Source organism: Hippocampus bargibanti, linkage group LG20 (genome assembly GCF_051943395.1).
Source record: "Hippocampus bargibanti isolate YZ-2025 linkage group LG20, ASM5194339v1, whole genome shotgun sequence".
Taxonomy (NCBI): Eukaryota; Metazoa; Chordata; class Actinopteri; order Syngnathiformes; family Syngnathidae; genus Hippocampus; species Hippocampus bargibanti.
This window is the reverse complement of record NC_142753.1, coordinates 4854137-4875327: the sequence shown is the minus strand read 5'-3', so window position 1 is coordinate 4875327 and position 21191 is coordinate 4854137. Positions and strand designations below refer to the sequence as shown.

The window sequence follows — 21191 nt, the reverse complement described above, 5'->3', positions numbered from 1 at the left end:
CTGACTACGTGGTGCATTACCGCCACCAATTGATATCGTGCATCCACTGCAGGGAAGCATACAGCTGCTAACATCTGCAAAGATTCCCATCACGCTAAACGGCAAAAAAAAAAGGTCATCTCAGCTGCGAATAGTCATTCCGTATCGACACACCCGGGGCGCAGTCTTCATTGTATCTCTCCAAACAATTCCAGAGCTTTGACCGTGACCATTCGCCGTATTCAAGAATGTCGCGTTACGACGCACAGACTTATGACACACAGAGGTCATCGGTTGCCACTCAACTGCCACAAAACGTCAAAAATGGGCTAGGGTGGCACACGCAAGATAGAATTCCAAACGTTGAGCAAAAATGACACGAAAAGAAAAGATAGAAGTCCAAGATGGCGCCCAAGTAGGCAGCCGGTTGCTTATGTGTTTTCTTTTGTCACTTTTAAGTTGTTGTGCGTCATGTGGAATGGATACGGATTGTTTTTCAGCATTTTTAGTCACGACATTCAGCAAGGAGGATGAGAAGAAAGGGGCGTCAGTACAGATGTGTATGTAGAGCTGTCGCGGCTTGGAATTGAAGCGGATTTACGTGGGGCGGGAGATGTGAGACAATCTCTTTTCGTCATGTTTGCTTTCAACATTTAGCTAATAGCAGACGTGCACGTTCCACCATGATGTCCCTGATCCACTGGTGAAAAGGAAGTGTTGATCCCCCTCCTCTTTCATCTAGAACTGCTTCTTACAACAAAGAGGGTGCAGGAAGTGCTTCAGACTAAATGACTGTCTGTGTCTTTTATGTTGTGTCATATTATTCAGTTGATTTTTTGTTGTTGTTTTGACTTCAAAATGGTGCCGTGAGAGTGGATGCATTTACAGGCGCTCCTGTATTTTGTTTTTCTATTTCTTTCTTTCCTTTTCTCTTCCTTTCATCACTTTGCTGCTGTGAAATGTAAATTTATCTCTGCTGCGAGGCTAATAGAGGCTAATCCAATCCAATCCAATAGGGGTTATTTTTTTATATCCAGAGGTGACACCAGTGTAGATAATTGCGTAACAAAAAAGTACCTCATCGTTGGCCGTGAATGCGCGAAAAACAGAAAAATTATTGAGGAATACCGCAGGGTGGTGGAAACACATCATCTGGGGAGGATGATAAAATACCAACACCATCTATTTCACATATGTGCGTCCTTATCAATAAAAAGGTCGCTTTTTTTCGAGTGTGGCTAAGATTTTCCCGTGGGTTTAACTTCGGGTTTTGGCAGCTTCCAGATTTCAAACTTGGGCGGAATCTGGCGGCAGTAAACTAATGAAGCCGGACCTGCGTGTCGGACTGCGCCGCCTCCAAGTTAAGTAACTCCATGCCTGGTGACAATTATTTTGCCGCTATAGGGCACAAATTCCAAAACGACTTGTGACAATACAATAATGCATCCAGAGGCTAATTGTTTGCGGTTTTCAAATGAAGACATTGAACATTGAGAGCCTTTTGATGTCACGAAGACAAGATTAGTTGGATTGTTCTTGGATGACATTCAAAACCGAGCTTCACATTTGCATTGTTATTTGACCCTGGTGAGGGTGTTCGGCTGAGGAGCCAGTTTTGTTTTTTTGCAAATGTCGGATTTCATGACTTCACTAATACTCCTCATGTTACGCTTGGAATTTCTCTCGGCTTGATTCGCTAGCTTCATGAGAATGGTAAATGTTTAAATTAAATGTTAAGTGTTTTTCATGTTTCGTGATATGTCGGGTAAATACAGCAAAAGGAGATGAACGCTGAGATAACATGACATCATCTGCTGTTATTTTGAAATTCATCATGGCTGACGCATGATACCCACACCCACTTTAACGTGAAACCTGGAGACGACTACGATTGTTCCAGAGGGAAAAAAATACAAAGTAACTACAGAGTCCAAGGCTGAATGCAGAAGACACAGGAGAGAGGAGACAGTGAGAAAGCAAGAGAAAAAGTAAAGGCGCCGACGGTCACAACACTTTCTTGCCTTATGACAAATGAATGGGAGTGTAAAGCCGTATTGATGCTATCTGACGATGTGGTTTATTTTGTTGGATGACAAAAGCCAGCACCTCCCCAACCCTCCCCTTCGCGGCAGTTACCTGTTCTACCTGATTCTTATCCCTTTCTGTCACTCTTGACCACGCCGATTCACATCTCATCTCTGTGGCAGGTAAGCGCAGGGTTTTTAAGAAATAATTGTATGGATCAAATGACTACGTTGATGTGAATATGACATAAGAAGTGCAAGGCATTGACAGTAATCATGTACCCAAATAGACAATCTGGATGTAAAATGGGTTTCGATTACTTTTATCCCGGTCCCAAATCCCAAATTGACTTGAACACGGTTCAACCGCTTCCTTGGTTTGACTGCATACAAAAGAAAAGTGTCATCTGTCCTTTTATTTGAGAGCAAAAAATAAAGAAATACATTTTAAAATGTGAGATATTTTGAGCCACGCAACTACTTTTGGAAAATAAATATTCACATCAGTGCATTTTTGGGAATTGTGTGTGTGTGTGTGTATACACACACACACATACACACATATATATATATATATATATATATATATATATATATATATATATATATATATATATATATATATATATATATATATATATATATATATATATATGTATGTATTTCTCGATACAAATCGAGAAATACCAAGGGCTCAGAGAGGAGCTGGAGAGAGCCTGGAAGGTAAAGGTGACAGTCGTGCCTGTGGTGGTCGGAGCACTTGGGGCAGTGACCCCCAAACTCGCCGAGTGGTTGCAACAGATCCCGGGAACAACATCGGATATCTCGGTCCAGAAAAGCGCAGTGCTGGGAACAGCACGGCTACTGCGCAGAACCCTCAAGCTTCCTGGCCTCACGTAGAGGACCCGAGCTGAAATGGGGACAGACACCACCCATGGTGGGTGAGACGAGGAGATATATATATATATATATATATATATATATATATATATATATATATATATATATATATATATATATATATATGTGTGTGTGTGTGTGTATATATATGCAGCAGGAAGCAGACGAAAAGCATACACCTTGGGGACCTGAGAGCTTTCATAATAAAATGCAACAACCCCAAAGGAGCCAAGAGCATCAGGACATCCGATTGCGAAGAGAATTGCCGGAATAATAGTGACATAAACAACCTCAGAGGCCAAAATCCAAATATTCTAAAATAAAATATTTGAGAATTGAAATAAACTCCTTCAAGTCTGTCTATGATCACATTTTTAGAGTCCCAGTACAGATACATTTCTGTTCCATTGGTCGTCTCAAGGTGTATGCGGTTTTGGTCATTCCCTTCCCCACTTGAGAGGAGGGGTTGACCCATACATCCACTGATCTTGTCTTTCAAAATTCTCCAAGTCAAGCAGCTCCAGATTTGAAAGGCTTTCTTGTTTTTCTTTGTGCTCATTTAATCCTCAACTGCACACATCCAAAAACAGGTTTGAACGACATTTTTAGATATACATCCAGTGTACAGTACATGTGTGAAAATACAATAGGTATTCTCTCATAAGGAATCGCGTTTGCGTTAGCCGAATTCTCTTTAGAACAGAATTTCCTTATGTGGGGATTTATAATAACGTGTAAATAAATGTATGGTGGAATGCATGTGTTATGTATAAACATAAATAAATATATAATGTTATCAACATCTAGAACAAAAGAAGTAATAAAATAGCAAAATATATTGTGAATGAACATAACAATACAGTACATCTTGAAAATAATGTGGAATTTCCCATCCTATCGCGGATCATCCTCTGCGCAGGTCGCCGTAACCATGTTACCGGCAAGAAAAATGGTGGAACGGGACAACTTTTTTTTCAGTATATCGAGCATGAAATTACATAATTTTGCATGAATTGTAATTCTGTATTCCGGATATCGGAATTTCCATTGGAGGGAATCAGTCTTTGCTATCATTTAGTGGTAAAAAAAAATAACACATTAGATTTTTTTTCGGATTAAGGAATTTCCCTTTGACAGAGTTTCTTATGAGAGAATCTCTCCTCTTTCATCGAGAACTGCTTCATGTACAGCACAGGTGTCAAAGTCAAGGCCCACGGGCCAAATCCGGCCCGCCACATCATTTTTTTCGGCCTGCAAAAGCAAATCAAACTTGTTAAATTCCATGATGATTGCTAAAATCTGAGCCAAAATGTCATATTTTTGGACGTCAACCACAATAAAAGTCATTATTCTTGACTTCAGATTTGAAAACGAGTTATTCATTAATTTGCTGTGTGCTCTATATGTAATATTTGAGGAGACATATACATTCTAATGGGTTCCCCAAATTCATAACGGCCCTCGAGAGGAAACCATAACTACAATGTGGCCCGCAGCACAAAATTGACTTTGACACCCCTGATGTACAGAAAGTGTTTCAGAATGAATGACTCTCTGTGTCTTTGTGCTGTCATGATTTGTTATTTAGTTTTTTTTTGCTCTTTTGACTTCAAGACGGCGCTGCGAGAGTGGCTGCCTTTCCAGCAGCTCATGTATTTTGTTTTTCTACTATCATTATTTTCATCACTTTGCTGCTGTGAAATGTAAATTTCTCCCCTGTGAGACTAATAAAGGCAAATCCAAGCCAAGCTAATACTTACTGTATCACAAAGGAGATGTACATTGTCAAGCGGTTTTCGTCCAGAAAGCATGAGAATTGAGTCAACTCTAGCGATAAAGGCTTATTTATTAGCAAATGTCACTTTAACATGCAAGAACTGAAATCCAGAAAGGGATACATTGTCGACCTAAGATGGAGCCTTGAGGAGCACATGTTGCGCAATTTTGATGCGAGTACAAACTTAACCCATTAAAATGTTACAGATAAATCTTTTTTTGAAATGAATGTGTGAAAATGTCAATGGATGCTCATTGTGTGTGACGCAGAGGTTTTGTATGATGGACTATTCTGTCGCAAGTAATCATGTTTTCGCTTATTGTGTCCCGCAGGCCCACGTGATGTTGTGCGCAGCGGGGAAAAACAGGGTCCTGCTTCTGATCTTGTGTTTGACTGCTGCCGGTTTGTTCTGTAAATCCAAATGGAATCTACCAAACTTGTATTCGTGGGAGTTGCGTGCATGCAACTGCCCTAAATGTTTGACCGATGGGGAGAATGGCTTTACAATGCAAATGGGTGCATCACCAAAACCGTTTTTGTCCATACCAAGCCCAACGTCGGAGAATGATTTCAACTGGTGGAAGGTAGATGTCCATTTTATCACTGATGTTTTTGTCTCTGATCATATTTTCCATCATGTCAATCTAACATTTACTCGGTAGATCGGAGGAGTCTGGTTAACATTAGCATATGTTGAAACATTGGAATTGTGTCACTGGGACCGACACAAAAACAGCTGACCTTCAGAGGTCAACTCAAGACTTTGACTTTTCTATCCTCATGTCATCGATGAGAAGGTTTCTTCAGCCGTCATCTGTACTTTTTGAAGGTTTCGGAAGTTTCACCTTGTATCCAAGAGGCTTCGTCAGCGAACTAAAGTCTGACTGGTCGTATCGGCCCTATTTATTTATTTGCCCCACTCCCACCGGTGGGAGTGGGGCAAATAGCAAATAGGCCAGTCGTTAGTCAGGAATGTAGGAACAATCAGTGGGGCCACAGGGAGTGGTCCTCTGCTCCCCCCAACCTGATAGTAGGGACCTATCATAGCTGTGTCCGGCGGCGCCATGTCTGGACATTAGGGATATATAAATAGGGCCGATACGACCAGTCAGACTTTAGTTCGCTGACGAAGCCTCTTGGAAAGGAGGCGAAACGTCCGAAACCTTCAAAAAGTACAGATGACGGCTGAAGAAACCTTCTCATCGATGGACCACTCCTGTACGACTGAGAGCTTACACAGACGTATCCTAATGTCACTTCTTCTCATTTATGATGTCGTATTTTGCAGAAATTGCAGCTGGAACAGCGCCCCTTTACATTTTTCAATGAAACGGTCGACAAACTGTTTGCCATCTTTCCAAGCCCCCCACTACTTGAGCCGCAATCGCCCGACCGCTGCAGGACGTGTGCGGTGGTGGGCAATTCGGGTAATCTAAAGGGATCGCATTACGGACCTCTGATTGATCAACATAACATCATAATCAGGTAACGTAGTCTTTAGCGAAAGGCCTGCTCGACTTTCCCCGCTTGACAATCGTGATTCGTGTAGAATGAACCACGGACGCACAAAGGGCTACGAATCAGACGTCGGCACTAAGACAACTCTTCACGTCATGTACCCCGAGAGCGCCATCAATTTGGACAACAGCACTCGTCTCGTGTTCTTTCCCTTCAAAATAAATGACTTGCTTTGGTTGCTCAGGAAGTTTGAACCACGGTACGTGTTGCCATTGAAACTCATTGCCTCTTGCAATTTACGAGTGAGGTGTCCAAATCCGATCACCGGGATCCATGTGGTCTCTTCAGGCTGTTACAGACTTTTTTTATCTTATTTAACTTGAACAGAGAAAACGGTCAGGAGAACCCAAAACGGATTGCCAACAAGGACTTGGTGAGTCTGACCGAAGACTGTGAACTGAATTGAAAATGGAATGTCGATTATCACACACTATCATATACAGGAAGTAAAGCAGTCAAAAAGATGATGACATACAGCAACTATATCTGTTGTATTTTGATACAGTTCTCCTTCGTTTATGTCTCTGAATGTTTTACTTGCAACAGTTGATGATCATCAACCCGGGATTCATGAAATATGCCCATGAAATGTGGCTGAACAAACAAGGCCACTACCCATCCACTGGCTTCATGACCGTGGTGCTCAGTTTGCAAATATGTGACGAGGTAGGTGCCTTGTGTTTATCAGGTTAGGAAATATACCATATTTTTCAGTGTATAAGGCGCACCTAAAAGCCTTGATTTTCCTCAAAAGATGACCCTGCGCTTTATATGCAGGTGCGCCTTACATGTCAAGTAATATTGAGCCACAACAGGTCTCGCAATGACTGTCAGCAGTCATTGTGATTTTTTCATTCATTGAAGGTGCGCCTTATACTGTATATGGAAAAGGTTTGAAAATACACCATTCATTGTAGGTGCGCCTTATCCACCGGAAAATGTGGTAGTTGAAAAAGATGACAAAAAAACACGTTTGTGGAGGGAAGAAACCTTAACCAAAATTGTCAATGATAATACATACAGTGAGACCTCAACTTACAAACTTTTCGTCTTACAAACGTCAAATTTATGAAAATTAAACCTTATAATAAGCACTATTTTCATAATACACACCCACCACGGCTGGCGGAGTGATCTTTGGCGGAAGGACACGACCTAACAGCACCAGAGGTTACGTTACCAACAGTCCTTATGGAAGGTGACTCTCCTTCCATAAGCCATCAACGACCATCAAAAAGGTAAATAAAACTTTATTTTACAGCACAGTTAATTTCTTTAATTACAGTCGTCATGTAATGCGCCTCTCTTTCCAAACAGCAATTCCCTTTGACCTCCAACGCCATTCCATCAAGCCATAAATGACCATCACAAATGTAAATAAGGTGACTTTATGATACAATTCAGTGTATTGCTTTCATTACAATACAACAGCACATTTATTATACATAGAATAAGGTATGTTGTGTGTAGTTTTAAGGCTTATTTAGTTGAAAAGTATATTTAATGGAAACCCGGGAACGGATTATTCCCATTGTAATGGGTTCCTATGGGAACTTTTTTTTTTGAGATACACACTTTTCGCCTTACACACTCTGTCCGGGAGCCAATTAAGTTCGTAAATTGAGGTCTCACTGTATTAATATAATAAATACGAATGAGTGCTTCAGCATACCACCAGAAGGGGCCACATCCCATACCTGGCTTGTTCCACTATAGCAGTTAGTAGCAGTAGTGTTGGAAAGGAAAGAATCGATGGGTAGATGGATGGATGCACAGATGGACCGATGGATGGATGAACAGATGGACCGATGGATGGATGGGCGGACGGATGGATAGATGGATAGATAAAAGTATCTAGGACCTAGACAATGCTCGCTTGATATATCATCATTTATAGTGAACCTGAGATGTTTCCACGAGATTTTGTGGAAAACTCAATTTAATTACATACCTGATAGTCCAGTTCTTGTAGATGTACATCTATTCTCAGTCTCAGCTTCCTCGTTTTCAGGGTCATCTTTTGCATTTTCTGATGCCTGTGGCATTGAATTCATTAATGTATTCATTTGTTGTAATCGGTAAATGTCAATGAATACATTATCGAGCTAGACCGGGGACTAAAATTGCAAATACACTTTTGAAAGACACTTACAAATAAAATGTATTATTATTATTACTTAAGCAAAATTTGGTACAGCGCACTTAAAGGCCCGACTATTATGTTAAGTCGCGTACTTTGGTTCCACCTTTGGCGTTGGCGACACAGTGCTCCTGTACAAACTACAAATCGAGTGGAGGTACGGGGGACCATTATCAATGCTACGGAGGAATATCATAACAAAAATAGGCATTCCTTTAATTTTAAAATTGTGTTTTTTTTTCTTCCACCAGGTGAGTATTTTTGGGTTTGGTGCTGACAGAGATGGAAATTGGAGCCATTATTTCGAGATCCTGAAGAACAAAAGACTGAGAACTGGACCCCATCCTGGCGTGCGGGAGTATGAGGTCATTCAGGAGTTGAATCAGAAGCAAATCATTCGTTTTTTTCCAGGACTTTAACGTACGTTGGAATCTTGCTTCATTGGGTCTATTTTTGATTGTTCTGCAAGTGCTTCTTTGGAAAATCATTTATTCAAAGAGATATTTCTCCATCAAAAAGATTGAATGCATATACAGTGAGAACTCAACTTACGAACTTAATTGGTTCCCAGACAGAGTGTGTAAGGCACAGGTGTCAAAGTCAAGGCCCGCGGGCCAAATCCGGCCCGCCACGTCAATTTTTTCGGCCCGCGAAAGCAAATCAAACGCATGAAATTCCATGATGCTTGCTAAATTCTTAACCAAAATGTCATATTTTTGGATATAAACCACAATAACAGTCATTATTCTTGACTTCAGATTTGATAACTAGTTATTCATTCATTTGTTGTGTGCTCTATATGTAATATGTGGATCGGATTAAACATTCTAATGGCTTCCCCAAAGTCATAACGGCCCTCGGGAGGAAACCATACCTCCAATGTGGCCCGCGGCAAAAAATGACTTTACCCATGGTGTAAGGCGAAAAGTGTGTAACTCAAACCATAGGAAACCATTAAAATGGGAATAATCCGTTCCCGGGTTTCCATAAAATATACTTTTCAACTAAATAAGCCTTAAAACTACACACAACATACCTTATTCTATGTATAATAAATGTGCTATTGTATTGTAATGAAAGCAATACACTGAATTGTATCATAAAGTCACTTTATTTACATTTGTGATGGTCATTTATGGCTTGATGGAATGGCGTTGGAGGCCAAAGGGAATTGCTGTTTGGAAAGAGAGGCGCATTACATGAGGACTGTAATTAAAGAAATAAACTGTGCTGTAAAATAAAGTTTTATTTACCTTTTTGATGGTCGTTGATGGCTTATGGAAGGAGAGTCACCTTCCATAAGGACTGTTGGTAACGTAACCTCTGGTGCTGTTCGGTCGTGTGCTTCCGCCGAAGATCACTCCGCCAGCCGTGGTGGGTGTGTATTATGAAAATAGTGCTTATTATCAGGTTTAATTTTCATAAATTTGACGTTTGCAAGACGAAAAGTTTGTAAATTGAGGTGTTTGTAAGTTGAGGTCTCACTGTATTTGTACATGTACTTTTGTGCATGTTATTTGTTTCAATAGCGAGGACTCCCAAAGAGTTGAACGCAAGGTTAAAACAGACAATCACAAACAAACAGTTCATAGAAGTGAACAATGCCTTTCTAGAATGCCAGCTCAAATGTGAATGAACTGATTTTGAAAAAAAATATCTACAAAGGAGGAAGCTCTCGCCTCAAGTGGAAACATAGTTAAATTAACTGTTTACACTGTGAAAATCCAAGTGGTGAAGTGTCTGCCAATAAAAGTTCCGTGGAAAAAACAAGATGTGGATTCATCTTTTACTCACCCTTTACTAACACCCATATAAATACGTGTGTGTGTGTGTGTGTGTGTGTGTGTGTGTGTGTGTGTGTGTGTGTGTGTGTGTGTGTGTGTGTGTGTGTGTGTGTGTGTGTGTGTGTGCGTGTGTGTGTGTGTGCGTGTGTGTGTGTGTGCGTGCGTGCGTGTGTGAATCAAGCTGCAGACAAAAAGCATACACCTTGGGGACCCGAGAGCTTTCATAATAAAATGCAACAACCACAAAGGAGCAAAGAGCATCAGGACATCCAATTGCAAAGAGAATTGCCCGAATAATAGTGACCAAAAACAACCACATAGGCCAAAATGCTTCAGTCCAGTCCAATCCAATCCAAAATGCTTAAAAATGGCTGCCGGTTTGGCATTATTATCAAGACATGATGATGGGTATTTCAAAAAATAATTGGCTTTTATTTTATTTTATTTTCTTCTCGTCACTCCTCCTGACTTCCTGCCCAGATCGTTTAACACCCACGTTTCAGTTTTTCTCGAAGCATTTGCCTGCACGACCTGGCCCGCACCAGTTCGAAACTTTCCATTTTGGAGTTGATACAAGTTGATACAATTTTGGACGATTCTTTCAGGTTGATACCCAAAGTTCAGTCTTGGTGAGTTCCTCTCTAACCTTTCTTAGATGTCTTCTTCTTCCAACATTGCTCATTTAAATTATGGGGGAATCGTCATCAGGCTCCTCAGAGCTTCTTGACGAGCTGTACCCTCTTTGTGATGACATGAAGCAGTTCTAGATGAAAGAGGAGAGGATCAAAGCAGATACATTTCTGTTCCGTTGGTCGTCTCAAGGTGTATGCAGTTTTAGTCATACCCTTGCCCACTTGAGAGGAGGGGTCTTGTCTTTCAAAATTCTCCAAGTCAAGCGGCTCCAGATTTGAAAGGCTGTCTTGTTTTTCTTTGCGCTCATTTAATCCTCAGCTGCACACATCCAAAAACAGGTTTGAACGACATTTTTAGATATACATCCAGTGTACATACAGTACATGTGTGAAAATACAATAGGTATTCTCTCATAAGGAATTGCGTTTGCGTTAGCCGAATTCTCTTTAGAACAGAATTTCCTTATGTGGGGATTTATGATAATGCACGTGCTGCATGAACGTGTAAATAAATGTATGGTGGAATGCACGTGTTATGTATAAACATAAATAAATATATAATGTTATCAAATAGTCATTAAAAAGTGTAAAGACGTTTTTATTTCAAGTTTATTTTTCACTTCACTACTGTACAAAAAGCAAGTGGCTTGTTCTGTAGCCACAAAGGGACATAAGTCTTCCTGTGCCGGTCCCAAGCCCGGATAAATACAGAGGTAAAAGCTGGGCCAAAACAAACATGCGTATCATACCTCTGAAGATGGAGGTTACTGATTCGCTGTGGCGACCCCTTGAAGGGAAAAGCCGAAAGGAAAAGAACATCAACATCGATAACAAAAGAAGTTATAAAATAGCAAAATATATTGTGAAGGAATTTAACCCAGGAATTTCCCATCCTACTGCGCATCATCCTCTGCGCAGGTAGCCGTAACTACGTTACCGGCAAGAAAAATGGCGGAACGGCACAACTTTTTTTCAGTATATCGAGCATGAAATTACATAATTTTGTATGAATTGTAACTCTTTATTCCGGATATTGGCATTTCCATTGGAGGGAATCGGTCTTTGCTATCATTTAGTGGTAAAAAAAATAATCCATCAGATTTTTTGGGGGGGGGGTTAAGGAATTTCCCTTTGACAGGGTTTCTAATGAGAGAATACTTACTGTATCACAAAGGAGATGTACATTGTCAAGCGGTTTTCGTCCAGAAAGCATGATAATTGAGTAAACTTTAGTGATTGTATTGCATAGGATTTGCCTTTATTAGTCTCACAGTGGAGAAATTTACATTGCACAGCAGCAAAGTGATGAAAGGAATGAAAGTAGAAAAACAAAACACATGAGCTGCTGGAAAGGCAGCCACTCTCGCGACGCCGTCTTGAAGTCAAAAGAACAAAAAACTCAAAAACAAATAATATGACAGCACAGAGACAATATGACAAAACAAAGACACAGAGAGTGTCTTTCGGACTTGCTGTACCCTCTTTGTGATGACATTAAGCAGTTCTGGATGAAAGAGGAGAGGATCAAAGCGTCTTTCCACCAGTGGATCAGGGACAACATGGTGGAACGTGCACGTCGACTTCAAGCTAAATGTTGAAAGCAAACACGCAGCTGTAGCATCCATTGACAAAAAGAGATCGTCTCACATCTCCTGTCCCACATAAATCTGCTTCAATTCCAAGCCGCAACAGTTCCACATACGCGTTGGCGCTCTGCGCTGGCGCTCCTTTATTCTTATCGCGGGCTCCTCAACCCATGCATCCATCCAGCCGCAGACTGTCCAATAGCACCGACCTTTCCGCTGAACAAAGCGGGGCTGTGAAGATGCTGCCCATTACAGGCGCAAAAAAGCACAATGGCCCCAGAGCTGTCCAGCGATGGCAGTCGAGTGGCACCGACATTCCTCCCATTGAAAAACAGTACTGGCATATTCATGCTGCCGAAAAGGTGCAACCGCTCAGATAGTCTCCTCCTTGATGAATGTCGTGGTCAAAAATGCTGAAAAACAATCTGCATCTTTTTTTTTTAAATGAATGTGTTGAAATGTCAAGGGATGCTTTTTGTGTGTAACGGAGTGGTTTTGTATGATGGAATATTCTATCCCAAGTCGTCATGTTTTCGCTTATTGTCTCCCGCAGGCCCACAGGATGCTGCGCGCAGCGAGAAAAAAAAGGGTCCTGTTTCTGGTCTTGTGTTTGACTGCTGCCGGTTGGTTCTGTAAATCTAAATGGAATCTACCAAACTTGTATTCGTGGAAGTTGCGTAAATGCAACTGCGCGAAATGTTTGACTGATGGGGAGAATGGCTTTACAATGCAAATGGGGGCATCACCAAAACCGTTTTTGTCCATACCAAGCCCAACGTCGGAGAATGATTTCAACTGGTGGAAGGTAGTATCCATTTCATCACCAATGTTTTTGTCTCCTGTCATATTTTCCGTAATGTCAATCTAACATTTACTCGGTAGATCGGAGGAGTCTGGTTAACATTAGCATATGTTGAAAAATTGGAATTGTGTCACTGGGACCGACACAAAAACAGCTGACCTTCAGAGGTCAACTCAAGACTTTGACTTTTCTATCCTCATGTCATCGATGAGAAGGTTTCTTCAGCCGTCATCTGTACTTTTTGAAGGTTTCGGAAGTTTCACCTCGTATCCAAGAGGCTTCGTCAGCGAACTAAAGTCTGACTGGTCGTATCGGCCCTATTTATTTGCCCCACTCCCACCGGTGGGAGTGGGGCAAATAGGCCAGTCGTTTGTCAGGAATGTAGGAACAATCAGTGAGGCCACAGGGAGTGGTCCTCTGCTCCCCCCAACCTGATAGTAGGGACCTATCATAGCTGTGTCCGGCGGCGCCATGTCTGGACATTAGGGATATATAAATAGGGCCGATACGACCAGTCAGACTTTAGTTCGCTGACGAAGCCTCTTGGAAAGGAGGCGAAACGTCCGAAACCTTCAAAAAGTACAGATGACGGCTGAAGAAACCTTCTCATCGATGGACCACTCCTGTACGACTGAGAGCTTACACAGACGTATCCTCATGTCACTTCTTCTCATTTATGATGTCGTATTTTGCAGAAATTGCAGCTGGAACAGCGCCCCTTTACATTTTTCAATGAAACGGTCGACAAACTGTTTGCCATCTTTCCAAGCCGCCCACTACTTGAGCCGCAATCGCCCGACCGCTGCAGGACGTGTGCGGTGGTGGGCAATTCGGGTAATCTAAATGGATCGCATTACGGACCTCTGATTGATCAACATAACATCATAATCAGGTAACGTAGTCTTTAGCGAAAGGCCTGCTCGACTTTACCCGCTTGACAATCGTGATTCGTGTAGAATGAACCACGGACGCACAAAGGGCTACGAATCAGACGTTGGCACTAAGACAACTCTTCACGTCATGTACCCCGAGAGCGCCATCAATTTGGACAACAGCACTCGTCTCGTGTTCTTTCCCTTCAAAATAAATGACTTGCTTTGGTTGCTCAGGAAGTTTGAACCACGGTACGTGTTGCCATTGAAACTCATTGCCTCTTGCAATTTACGAGTGAGGTGTCCAAATCCGATCACCGGGATCCATGTGGTCTCTTCAGGCTGTTACAGACTTTTTTTATCTTATTTAACTTGAACAGAGAAAACGGTCAGGAGAACCCAAAACGGATTGCCAACAAGGACTTGGTGAGTCTGACCGAAGACTGTGAACTGAATTGAAAATGGAATGTCGATTATCACACACTATCATATACAGGAAATAAAGCAGTCAAAAAGATGATGACATACAGCAACTATATCTGTTATATTTTGATACAGTTCTCCTTCGTTTATGTTTCTGAATGTTTTACTTGCAACAGGTGATGATCATCAACCCGGGATTCATGAAATATGTCCATGAAATGTGGCTGAACAAACAAGGCCACTACCCATCCACTGGCTTCATGACCGTGGTGCTCAGCTTGCAAATATGTGACGAGGTAGGTGCCTTGTGTTTATCAGGTTAGGAAATATACCATATTTTTCAGTGTATAAGGCGCACCTAAAAGCCTTGATTTTCTTCAAAAGATGACCCTGCGCTTTATACGCAGGTGTGCCTTACATGTCAAGTAATATTGAGCCACAACAGGTCTTATGACTGTCACCAGCCACTGACTCCATTTCCCCTAGAAGTATTGCATAACTCCAGCCTCTACTGTAGCACCTCATAATGTGGTGTGCCATTTATATGGAAAACTCTATTTATTTATATATCATATTTGGAAAACTTTTTTTCATTCATTGAAGGTGCGCCTTATACTGTGTATGGAAAAGGTTTGAAAATACATCATTCATTGGAGGTGCGCCTTATACAACGGAAAATGTGGTCGTTGAAAAAGACGACCTAAAAAACACGTTTGTGGAGGGAAGAAACCTTTACCAAAATTGTCAATGATAATACACATTAATATAATAAATACGAATGAGAGTTTCAGTGACGACTCTCCATGAGTCGTCACCTTACCGTGGTGGAGGGGTTTGTGTGTCCCAATGATCCTAGGAGCTAGGTTGTCTGGGGCTTTACGCCCCTGGTAGGGTCACCCATGGCAAACAGGTCCTGGGTGAGGGACCAGACAAAGTATGACTCAGAAGACCCCGGATGAAGAGAAAGAAAAATGGATCTGGTTTTCCCTTGCCCGGACGCGGGTCGCCGGGGCCCCTCTCTGGAGCCAGGCCTGGAGATGGGGCTCGTTGGCGAGCGCCTGGTGGCCGGGCCTACACCCATGGGGCTCGGTCGGGCTCAGCCCGAAGAGGAAACGTGGGTCCCCCTTCTCAAGGGCTCACCACCCATGGGAGGGGCCAGAGGGGTCGGGTGCACTGTGAGCTGGGCAGCAGCCAAAGGCGGGGACCCTGGCGGTCCGACCCTCGACTGCAGAAGCTAGCTCTTGGGACGTGGAATGTCACCTCTCTTACAGGGAAGGAGCCTGAGCTGGTGCACGAGGTCGAAAAGTTCCGACTAGACATAGTTGGGCTTGCCTCCACACACAGCCTGGGTTCCGGTACCAGCCCTCTCGAAAGGGGTTGGACTCTCTTCCACTCCGGAGTTGCCCACGGTGAGAGGCGTAGAGCAGGTGTCGGCATACTTATTGCCCCCCGACTCGCCGCCTATACGTTGGGATTCACCCCGGTAGACGAAAGGGTCTTCGGGTGGGGGGACGGGTTCTGACTGTTGTCTGTGCATATGCACCAAACAGCAGTTCAGTGTACCCATCCTTTTTGGAGACCTTAGGGGGTGTGCTGGAGAGCGCCCCCCCCTGGGGACTCCCTTGTTCTGCTGGGCGATTTCAATGCTCATGTGGGTAATGACAGTGTGACCTGGAGGGGCGTGATTGGGAGGAACGGCCCCCCGATCAGAACAGGAGTGGTGTTTTGTTATTGGACTTCTGTGCTCGACACGGATTGTCTATAACAAACACTTTATTCAAACATAAAGGTGTCCATATGTGCACGTGGCACCAGGACACCCTTGGTCGCAGTCCGCTGATTGACTTTATAGTTGTTGGGGAAAGATGCCAGTCCAACCCAAACGTGTTGTGAGGGTGTGTTGGGAACGTCTGGCTGAATCCCCTGTCAGAAGGAGTTTCAACTCCCACCTCCGGCAGAACTATACACATGTCCCGGGGGAGGTGGGGAACATTGAGACCATGTTCCCCATGTTCATGTGAACAATGGACCATGTTCCGTACCTCCCTTGCTGAGGCGGCAAATCAGAGTTGTGGCCGTAAAGTGGTTGGTGCCTGTCGTGGCGGCAACCCCCGTACTCGCTGGTGGACACCAGTAGTAAGGGATGCCATAAAGCTGAAGAAGGAGTCCTATCGGGCCTATATAGCCTGTGGGACTCCTGAGACAGCTGACAGGTATCGATCTGCCAAGCGGAATACAGCCTCGGTGGTCGCCGAGGCAAAAACACGGGCATGGGAAGAGTTCGGTGAGGCCATGGAAGCCGACTTCCGGACCGCTTCGAGGAAATTCTGGTCCACCATCCGGCGTCTCAGGAGGGGAAAGCAGTGCACCACTAACACTGTGTACAGTGAGTGTGGGGCGCTGCTGACCTCGACTCGAGACGTCGTAAACCGGTCTGCTGTGATGCGGACACAAAGCAAACCTCTCAATCTACCGGTCGATCTACGTCCCAACCCTCATCTATGGTCATGAGCTATGGGTCGTGTCCGAAAGAACGAGATCCCGGATGCAAGCGGCCGAAATGAGCTTTCTCCGTCGGGTGTCCGGGCTCTCCCTTAGAGATAAGGTGAGAAGCTCGGTCATCCGGGAGGGGCTCAAAGTCGAGCCGCTTCTCCTCCACATCGAGAGGAGCCAGATGAGGTGGCTCGGGCATCTGATTGGGATGCCCCCGGGACGCCTCCCTCGTGAGGTGTTCCGAGCATGCCCCACTGGCAGGAGACCCCGGGGACGACCCAGAAAACGCTGGAGAGACTATGTCTCCCAGCTGGCATGGGAACGCCTCGGGATCCGCCAGGACGAGCTAGAAGAAGTGGCTGGGGAGAGGGAAGTCTGGGCTTCCTTACTGAAGCCGCTGCCCCCGCGACCCGACCCCGGATAAGCGGTAGAAGATGGATGGATGGATGGAGAGTTTCAGCATACTACTAAAAGGGGGCCACATCCCATACCTGGCTTGTTCCACTAATAGCAGTTAGTAGCAGTATCGATATCAATCTACAGTATATACACGTTTAAGGATTTTTTTAATTTTAAAAATATCTATATCAAGGGTCTCAAACTCAATTTACCCGGGGGCCACTGTAGGCAGAGTCTGGGTGAGGCTTAACATAAATAAAATCTTGAACATGAACTGTCCTAAACATGGCTTCTCTTGCCTACTTCTTGCTGCTAGACGCAGTTACTGTTAAGTTTCAGTTTCACTCGCGACGTGCCGATAACAAGTAAGAACAAACACACAGCAGCTCTCTGAGCGCGATCGGCCCGGATGGACATGGCTACTGACACGGCACAGGCCGGATCATAAATCACATCGCCTTCTTCATTTCTGAGCTGAGAGCAGTGGAGGACTATAGGAGCTGAGTGGAGTCGTCGGCCTCACGGCTTCTTCTCCACCCAGCTGAATGAATGAGTGAGCGAAGCACTGGACAGCCTGACCGATGTGCCACCTTTCAGAGCCTTTTACCCCACCGTGGTTTGTTCAGCTCCACACATGAGTTTCATTCATATCAATCATGAGGGCCGCACTAACATTAATCTTTCATATCACGGCGGGCCGCAAAATATTATTTTGGGGGCAGCAGATGGCCCGCGGGCCGCGAGTTTAAGACCCCTGATCTATATCAATACATATAGGAATGTGGCTCCCCCTAGCGGCACCTTTAAGGATGTTTTATTTTATGGAAAGGAAAGCATAGATGGATAGATGGACGTATGCACAGATGGGCGGATGGATGGGTAGATGGATAGATAAAAGTGTCTACGACCTAGACAATGCTCGCTGATATATCATCATTCATAGTGAACCTGAGATGTTTCCACAAGATTTTATGTGGAAAAACTCAATTTAATTACATACCTGATAGTCCAGTTCTTGTAGATGTACATCTATTCTCAGTCTCAGCTTCCTCGTTTTCAGGGTCTTCTTTTGCATTTTCTGATGCCTGTGGCATTGAATTAATTAATTTGTTGTAATCGGTAAATGTCAATGAATACATTATCGAGCTAGACCGGGGACTAAAATTGTAAATACACTTTTGAAAGACACTTACAAATAAAATGTATTATTATTACTTAAGCAAAATGTTTTACATGCAATATCTTACGTACTGTTCCTGTTCAATACACATAAAAAATAAACGTTTATGTGTATTTTAAAAAGTTGCGCGCGCATACACAGGACGGGATCGTGTTCGTTTCAATTACACACTTGACGTTCCAGTGCTTGTGGAAGTACATATATTCTAAATCTTAGCTTCCTCATTCTCAGGATCTTCCTCTGTGTTTATTTCTTTGCTGCTTCGTGTCCACTCATTAGCATCATCTGGTTGTTTATCAGCGTCTGCATAATTTCATTTATTTTTCCTGTTGGATGCAATTCACCCCGCCCATTTTATTGTTTTAAACTTTCACAGTGAAGAGGAATTACACAATATGCACACGTCGCTGAAGTCTTGCTTGGTTTTGTGTTGTGGTCTTACCTTGACAATATAATTTCACTCGTCGTCGTGATAATTTTGCGAGAGCTTTTTTGATGGGGGGTTCTCGTGTTCTCAGCCGTCTTTTTCCAATGGTGCAGCGCACTTAAAGGCCCGACTATTATGTTAAGTCGCGTACTTCGGTTCCACCTTTGGCGTTGGCTACACAGTGCTCCTGTACAAACTACAAATGGAGTGGAGGATTGGGGACCATTATCAATGCTACGGAGGCATATCATAACAAAAATAGGCATTCCTTTAATTTTAAAATTGTGTTTTTTCTTCCACCAGGTGAGTATTTTTGGGTTTGGTGCTGACAGAGATGGAAATTGGAGCCATTATTTTGAGATCCTGTGGAACAAAAGACTGGGAACTGGACTCCATCCTGGCGTGCGGGAGTATGAGCTCATTCAGGAGTTGAATCAGAAGCAAATCATTCGTTTTTTTCAAGGACTTTAACGTACATTGGAATCTTGCTTCATTGGGTCTATTTTTGATTGTTCTGCAAGTGCTTCTTTGGAAAATCATTCGAAATATGAACCAAATATGATTGAATAAGAGATAATTCTCCATCAAAAAGATTGAATGCATATATTTGTATATGTACTTGTTATTTTTGTATGCCTTTAATTGCAATACCAGTTTTCTTACGGGGATTTATATTCAAAACAAACATGTTGTTTGATAGTGCAAATTTAGGAAGTGCATTTTATTTGTTTCAATAGCGAGGACTCCCAAAGAGTTGAACGCAAGGTTAAAACAGAATCACAAACATTTCATATAAGTGAACAATGCCTTTCTAGAATGCCAGCTCAAATGTGAATGAACTGCTTTTGAAAAAAAATATCCACAAAGGAGGAAGCTCTCGCCTCAAGTGGAAACATAGTTAAATTAACTGTTTACACTGAAAATCCAAGTGGTGAAGTCTCTTTGCCAATAAAAGTTCCATGGAAAAAAACAAGATGTGGATTCATCTTTTACTCACCCTTTACTAACACCCATATAAATATAAAAACTATCAAGGTGGTACAATAGCTCTCGATGCGTTACCATGAGCATTTATAATAAGCGTTGTGCTGCCATTTACCGGTAGTTCTTGGCAAGTGTAACTTCATTTTAACCCCAAGAAAGATACACATAGACAAGGATTACACATTCACAGTAGTGCGACACAAGCCTTTTAGGAGGTGTTACTTGCTCTGGTGGTTCTTGTGGTTGTAGTTCCAAGCCAGCGCACGTAAACAACCTTCCCTCAGCCACTGAAGTGGATTCTAGCTGAGTGTAGGATGTTTACATGAATTGAGCCCGGATTTGATAGGTACAGTCGTCTTCATCCTTGGAGTAGGAGGCTGGAAGTAGCTGGAGACAGCAAACATCAGACTGGAGGCTCAGTTGGAAAGACAGCTTCCAGTCGGGGATGTTTACAGCCCCTCCACTACTTGGTGCACCTTGAATTAGCAAGAAAAAAAGGCAGACTATTCCAACACAAATATGTTGATGTCATAATGTCAAGAATAAATACAACCTACCCCCCTCAAGATGGTAATGTGGAAATAAATATATTTTCAAAAAGTTTCTATTTTATAAATGCTATATATTTTCCACCGTTAATTTTGATTGTGACCCACTGGCGTCGTTGCAAGCGCTTGTCTGTCACCTTGGCAGCTACGACTGCGTGACCTTTGCGTATTTACAAACGTGAAAACAAATTTGTTAGACGCCATGAAGGCAAATATTTTGTGACGTAAGAGCAAAGTATCGCGCAGTGATGTCACCGAACGGACACAGCTGGATAACACTTGTTCAAAGGCCAAAACGCGAGTGTCAAATGCAACCCCGAAACAGCTCAAAAGGTCACTTCAACGCACACCCTGTCGCCTTTTAAATACGTCATCAGTTGGCGAGACTCCCCTCGCAAGGGGTGAATGGTCAAAAGTAACTTTATTGCACCAAACGACCGTTTAGAGATGCAAAAATCAAACTGTTAGCTTGCGCTAAGCTAAATAGCAAGCTTCGACTAGCTTCTCCGTCACCCTAACATTCTGCTATCCGACATCTACTTACCAGGCTGAGTAAAAAGCCTCACTCCGTCGAGTCGACGTTCATCCGGGACAGGTGTTATTTTTAAAAGTCAATGTGGATACGTCACGTACACTTCGGGGGCAACCTGTTGTTTCCCCCCCCCCCCCCTCACAAAAACACACAGAGACACACATGCGCGCACGCACTCTACAATCTTCGAT

The 21191-nt window shown here is 43.1% G+C and overlaps 3 protein-coding genes and 1 long non-coding RNA gene across 5 annotated transcripts in view; 2 read left to right on the top strand and 2 right to left on the bottom strand.

The window, feature by feature from the left end:
- Window positions 1-8582, bottom strand: part of LOC148882772 (CMP-N-acetylneuraminate-beta-galactosamide-alpha-2,3-sialyltransferase 1-like) — a 58392-nt gene extending 49810 nt beyond the window's left edge. For both annotated transcript variants that reach the window (XM_088987040.1, XM_088987038.1), the window contains exon 1: window positions 8150-8582. The gene's annotated coding sequence lies outside the window, so the exon portion shown is untranslated. The remainder of the gene's footprint in view (window positions 1-8149) is intronic.
- Window positions 2038-10176, top strand: LOC148882771 (CMP-N-acetylneuraminate-beta-galactosamide-alpha-2,3-sialyltransferase 1-like). The gene is made up of 7 exons (XM_088987043.1): window positions 2038-2186; window positions 5013-5264; window positions 5969-6165; window positions 6230-6397; window positions 6526-6571; window positions 6745-6864; window positions 8590-10176. Exons 2-7 carry the CDS (start codon window positions 5022-5024, stop codon window positions 8755-8757), a joined length of 942 nt encoding a protein of 313 aa, XP_088843169.1. The 5' UTR covers window positions 2038-2186; window positions 5013-5021; the 3' UTR covers window positions 8758-10176.
- A 154-nt stretch (window positions 10177-10330) lies between these two features.
- Window positions 10331-21171, bottom strand: LOC148882769 (uncharacterized). The gene is made up of 5 exons (XR_016113482.1): window positions 21013-21171; window positions 18952-19132; window positions 18330-18414; window positions 10967-11073; window positions 10331-10885 (listed from the first exon to the last, which is right to left on the bottom strand). It is a non-coding gene; the product is annotated as an uncharacterized LOC148882769 (long non-coding RNA).
- On the top strand, window positions 12895-20356 carry LOC148882770 (CMP-N-acetylneuraminate-beta-galactosamide-alpha-2,3-sialyltransferase 1-like). Its single transcript, XM_088987044.1, has 6 exons — window positions 12895-13145; window positions 13838-14034; window positions 14099-14266; window positions 14395-14440; window positions 14614-14733; window positions 19240-20356. Exons 1-6 carry the CDS (start codon window positions 12903-12905, stop codon window positions 19405-19407), a joined length of 942 nt encoding a protein of 313 aa, XP_088843170.1. The 5' UTR covers window positions 12895-12902; the 3' UTR covers window positions 19408-20356.
- Window positions 21172-21191: the final 20 nt, after the last annotated feature.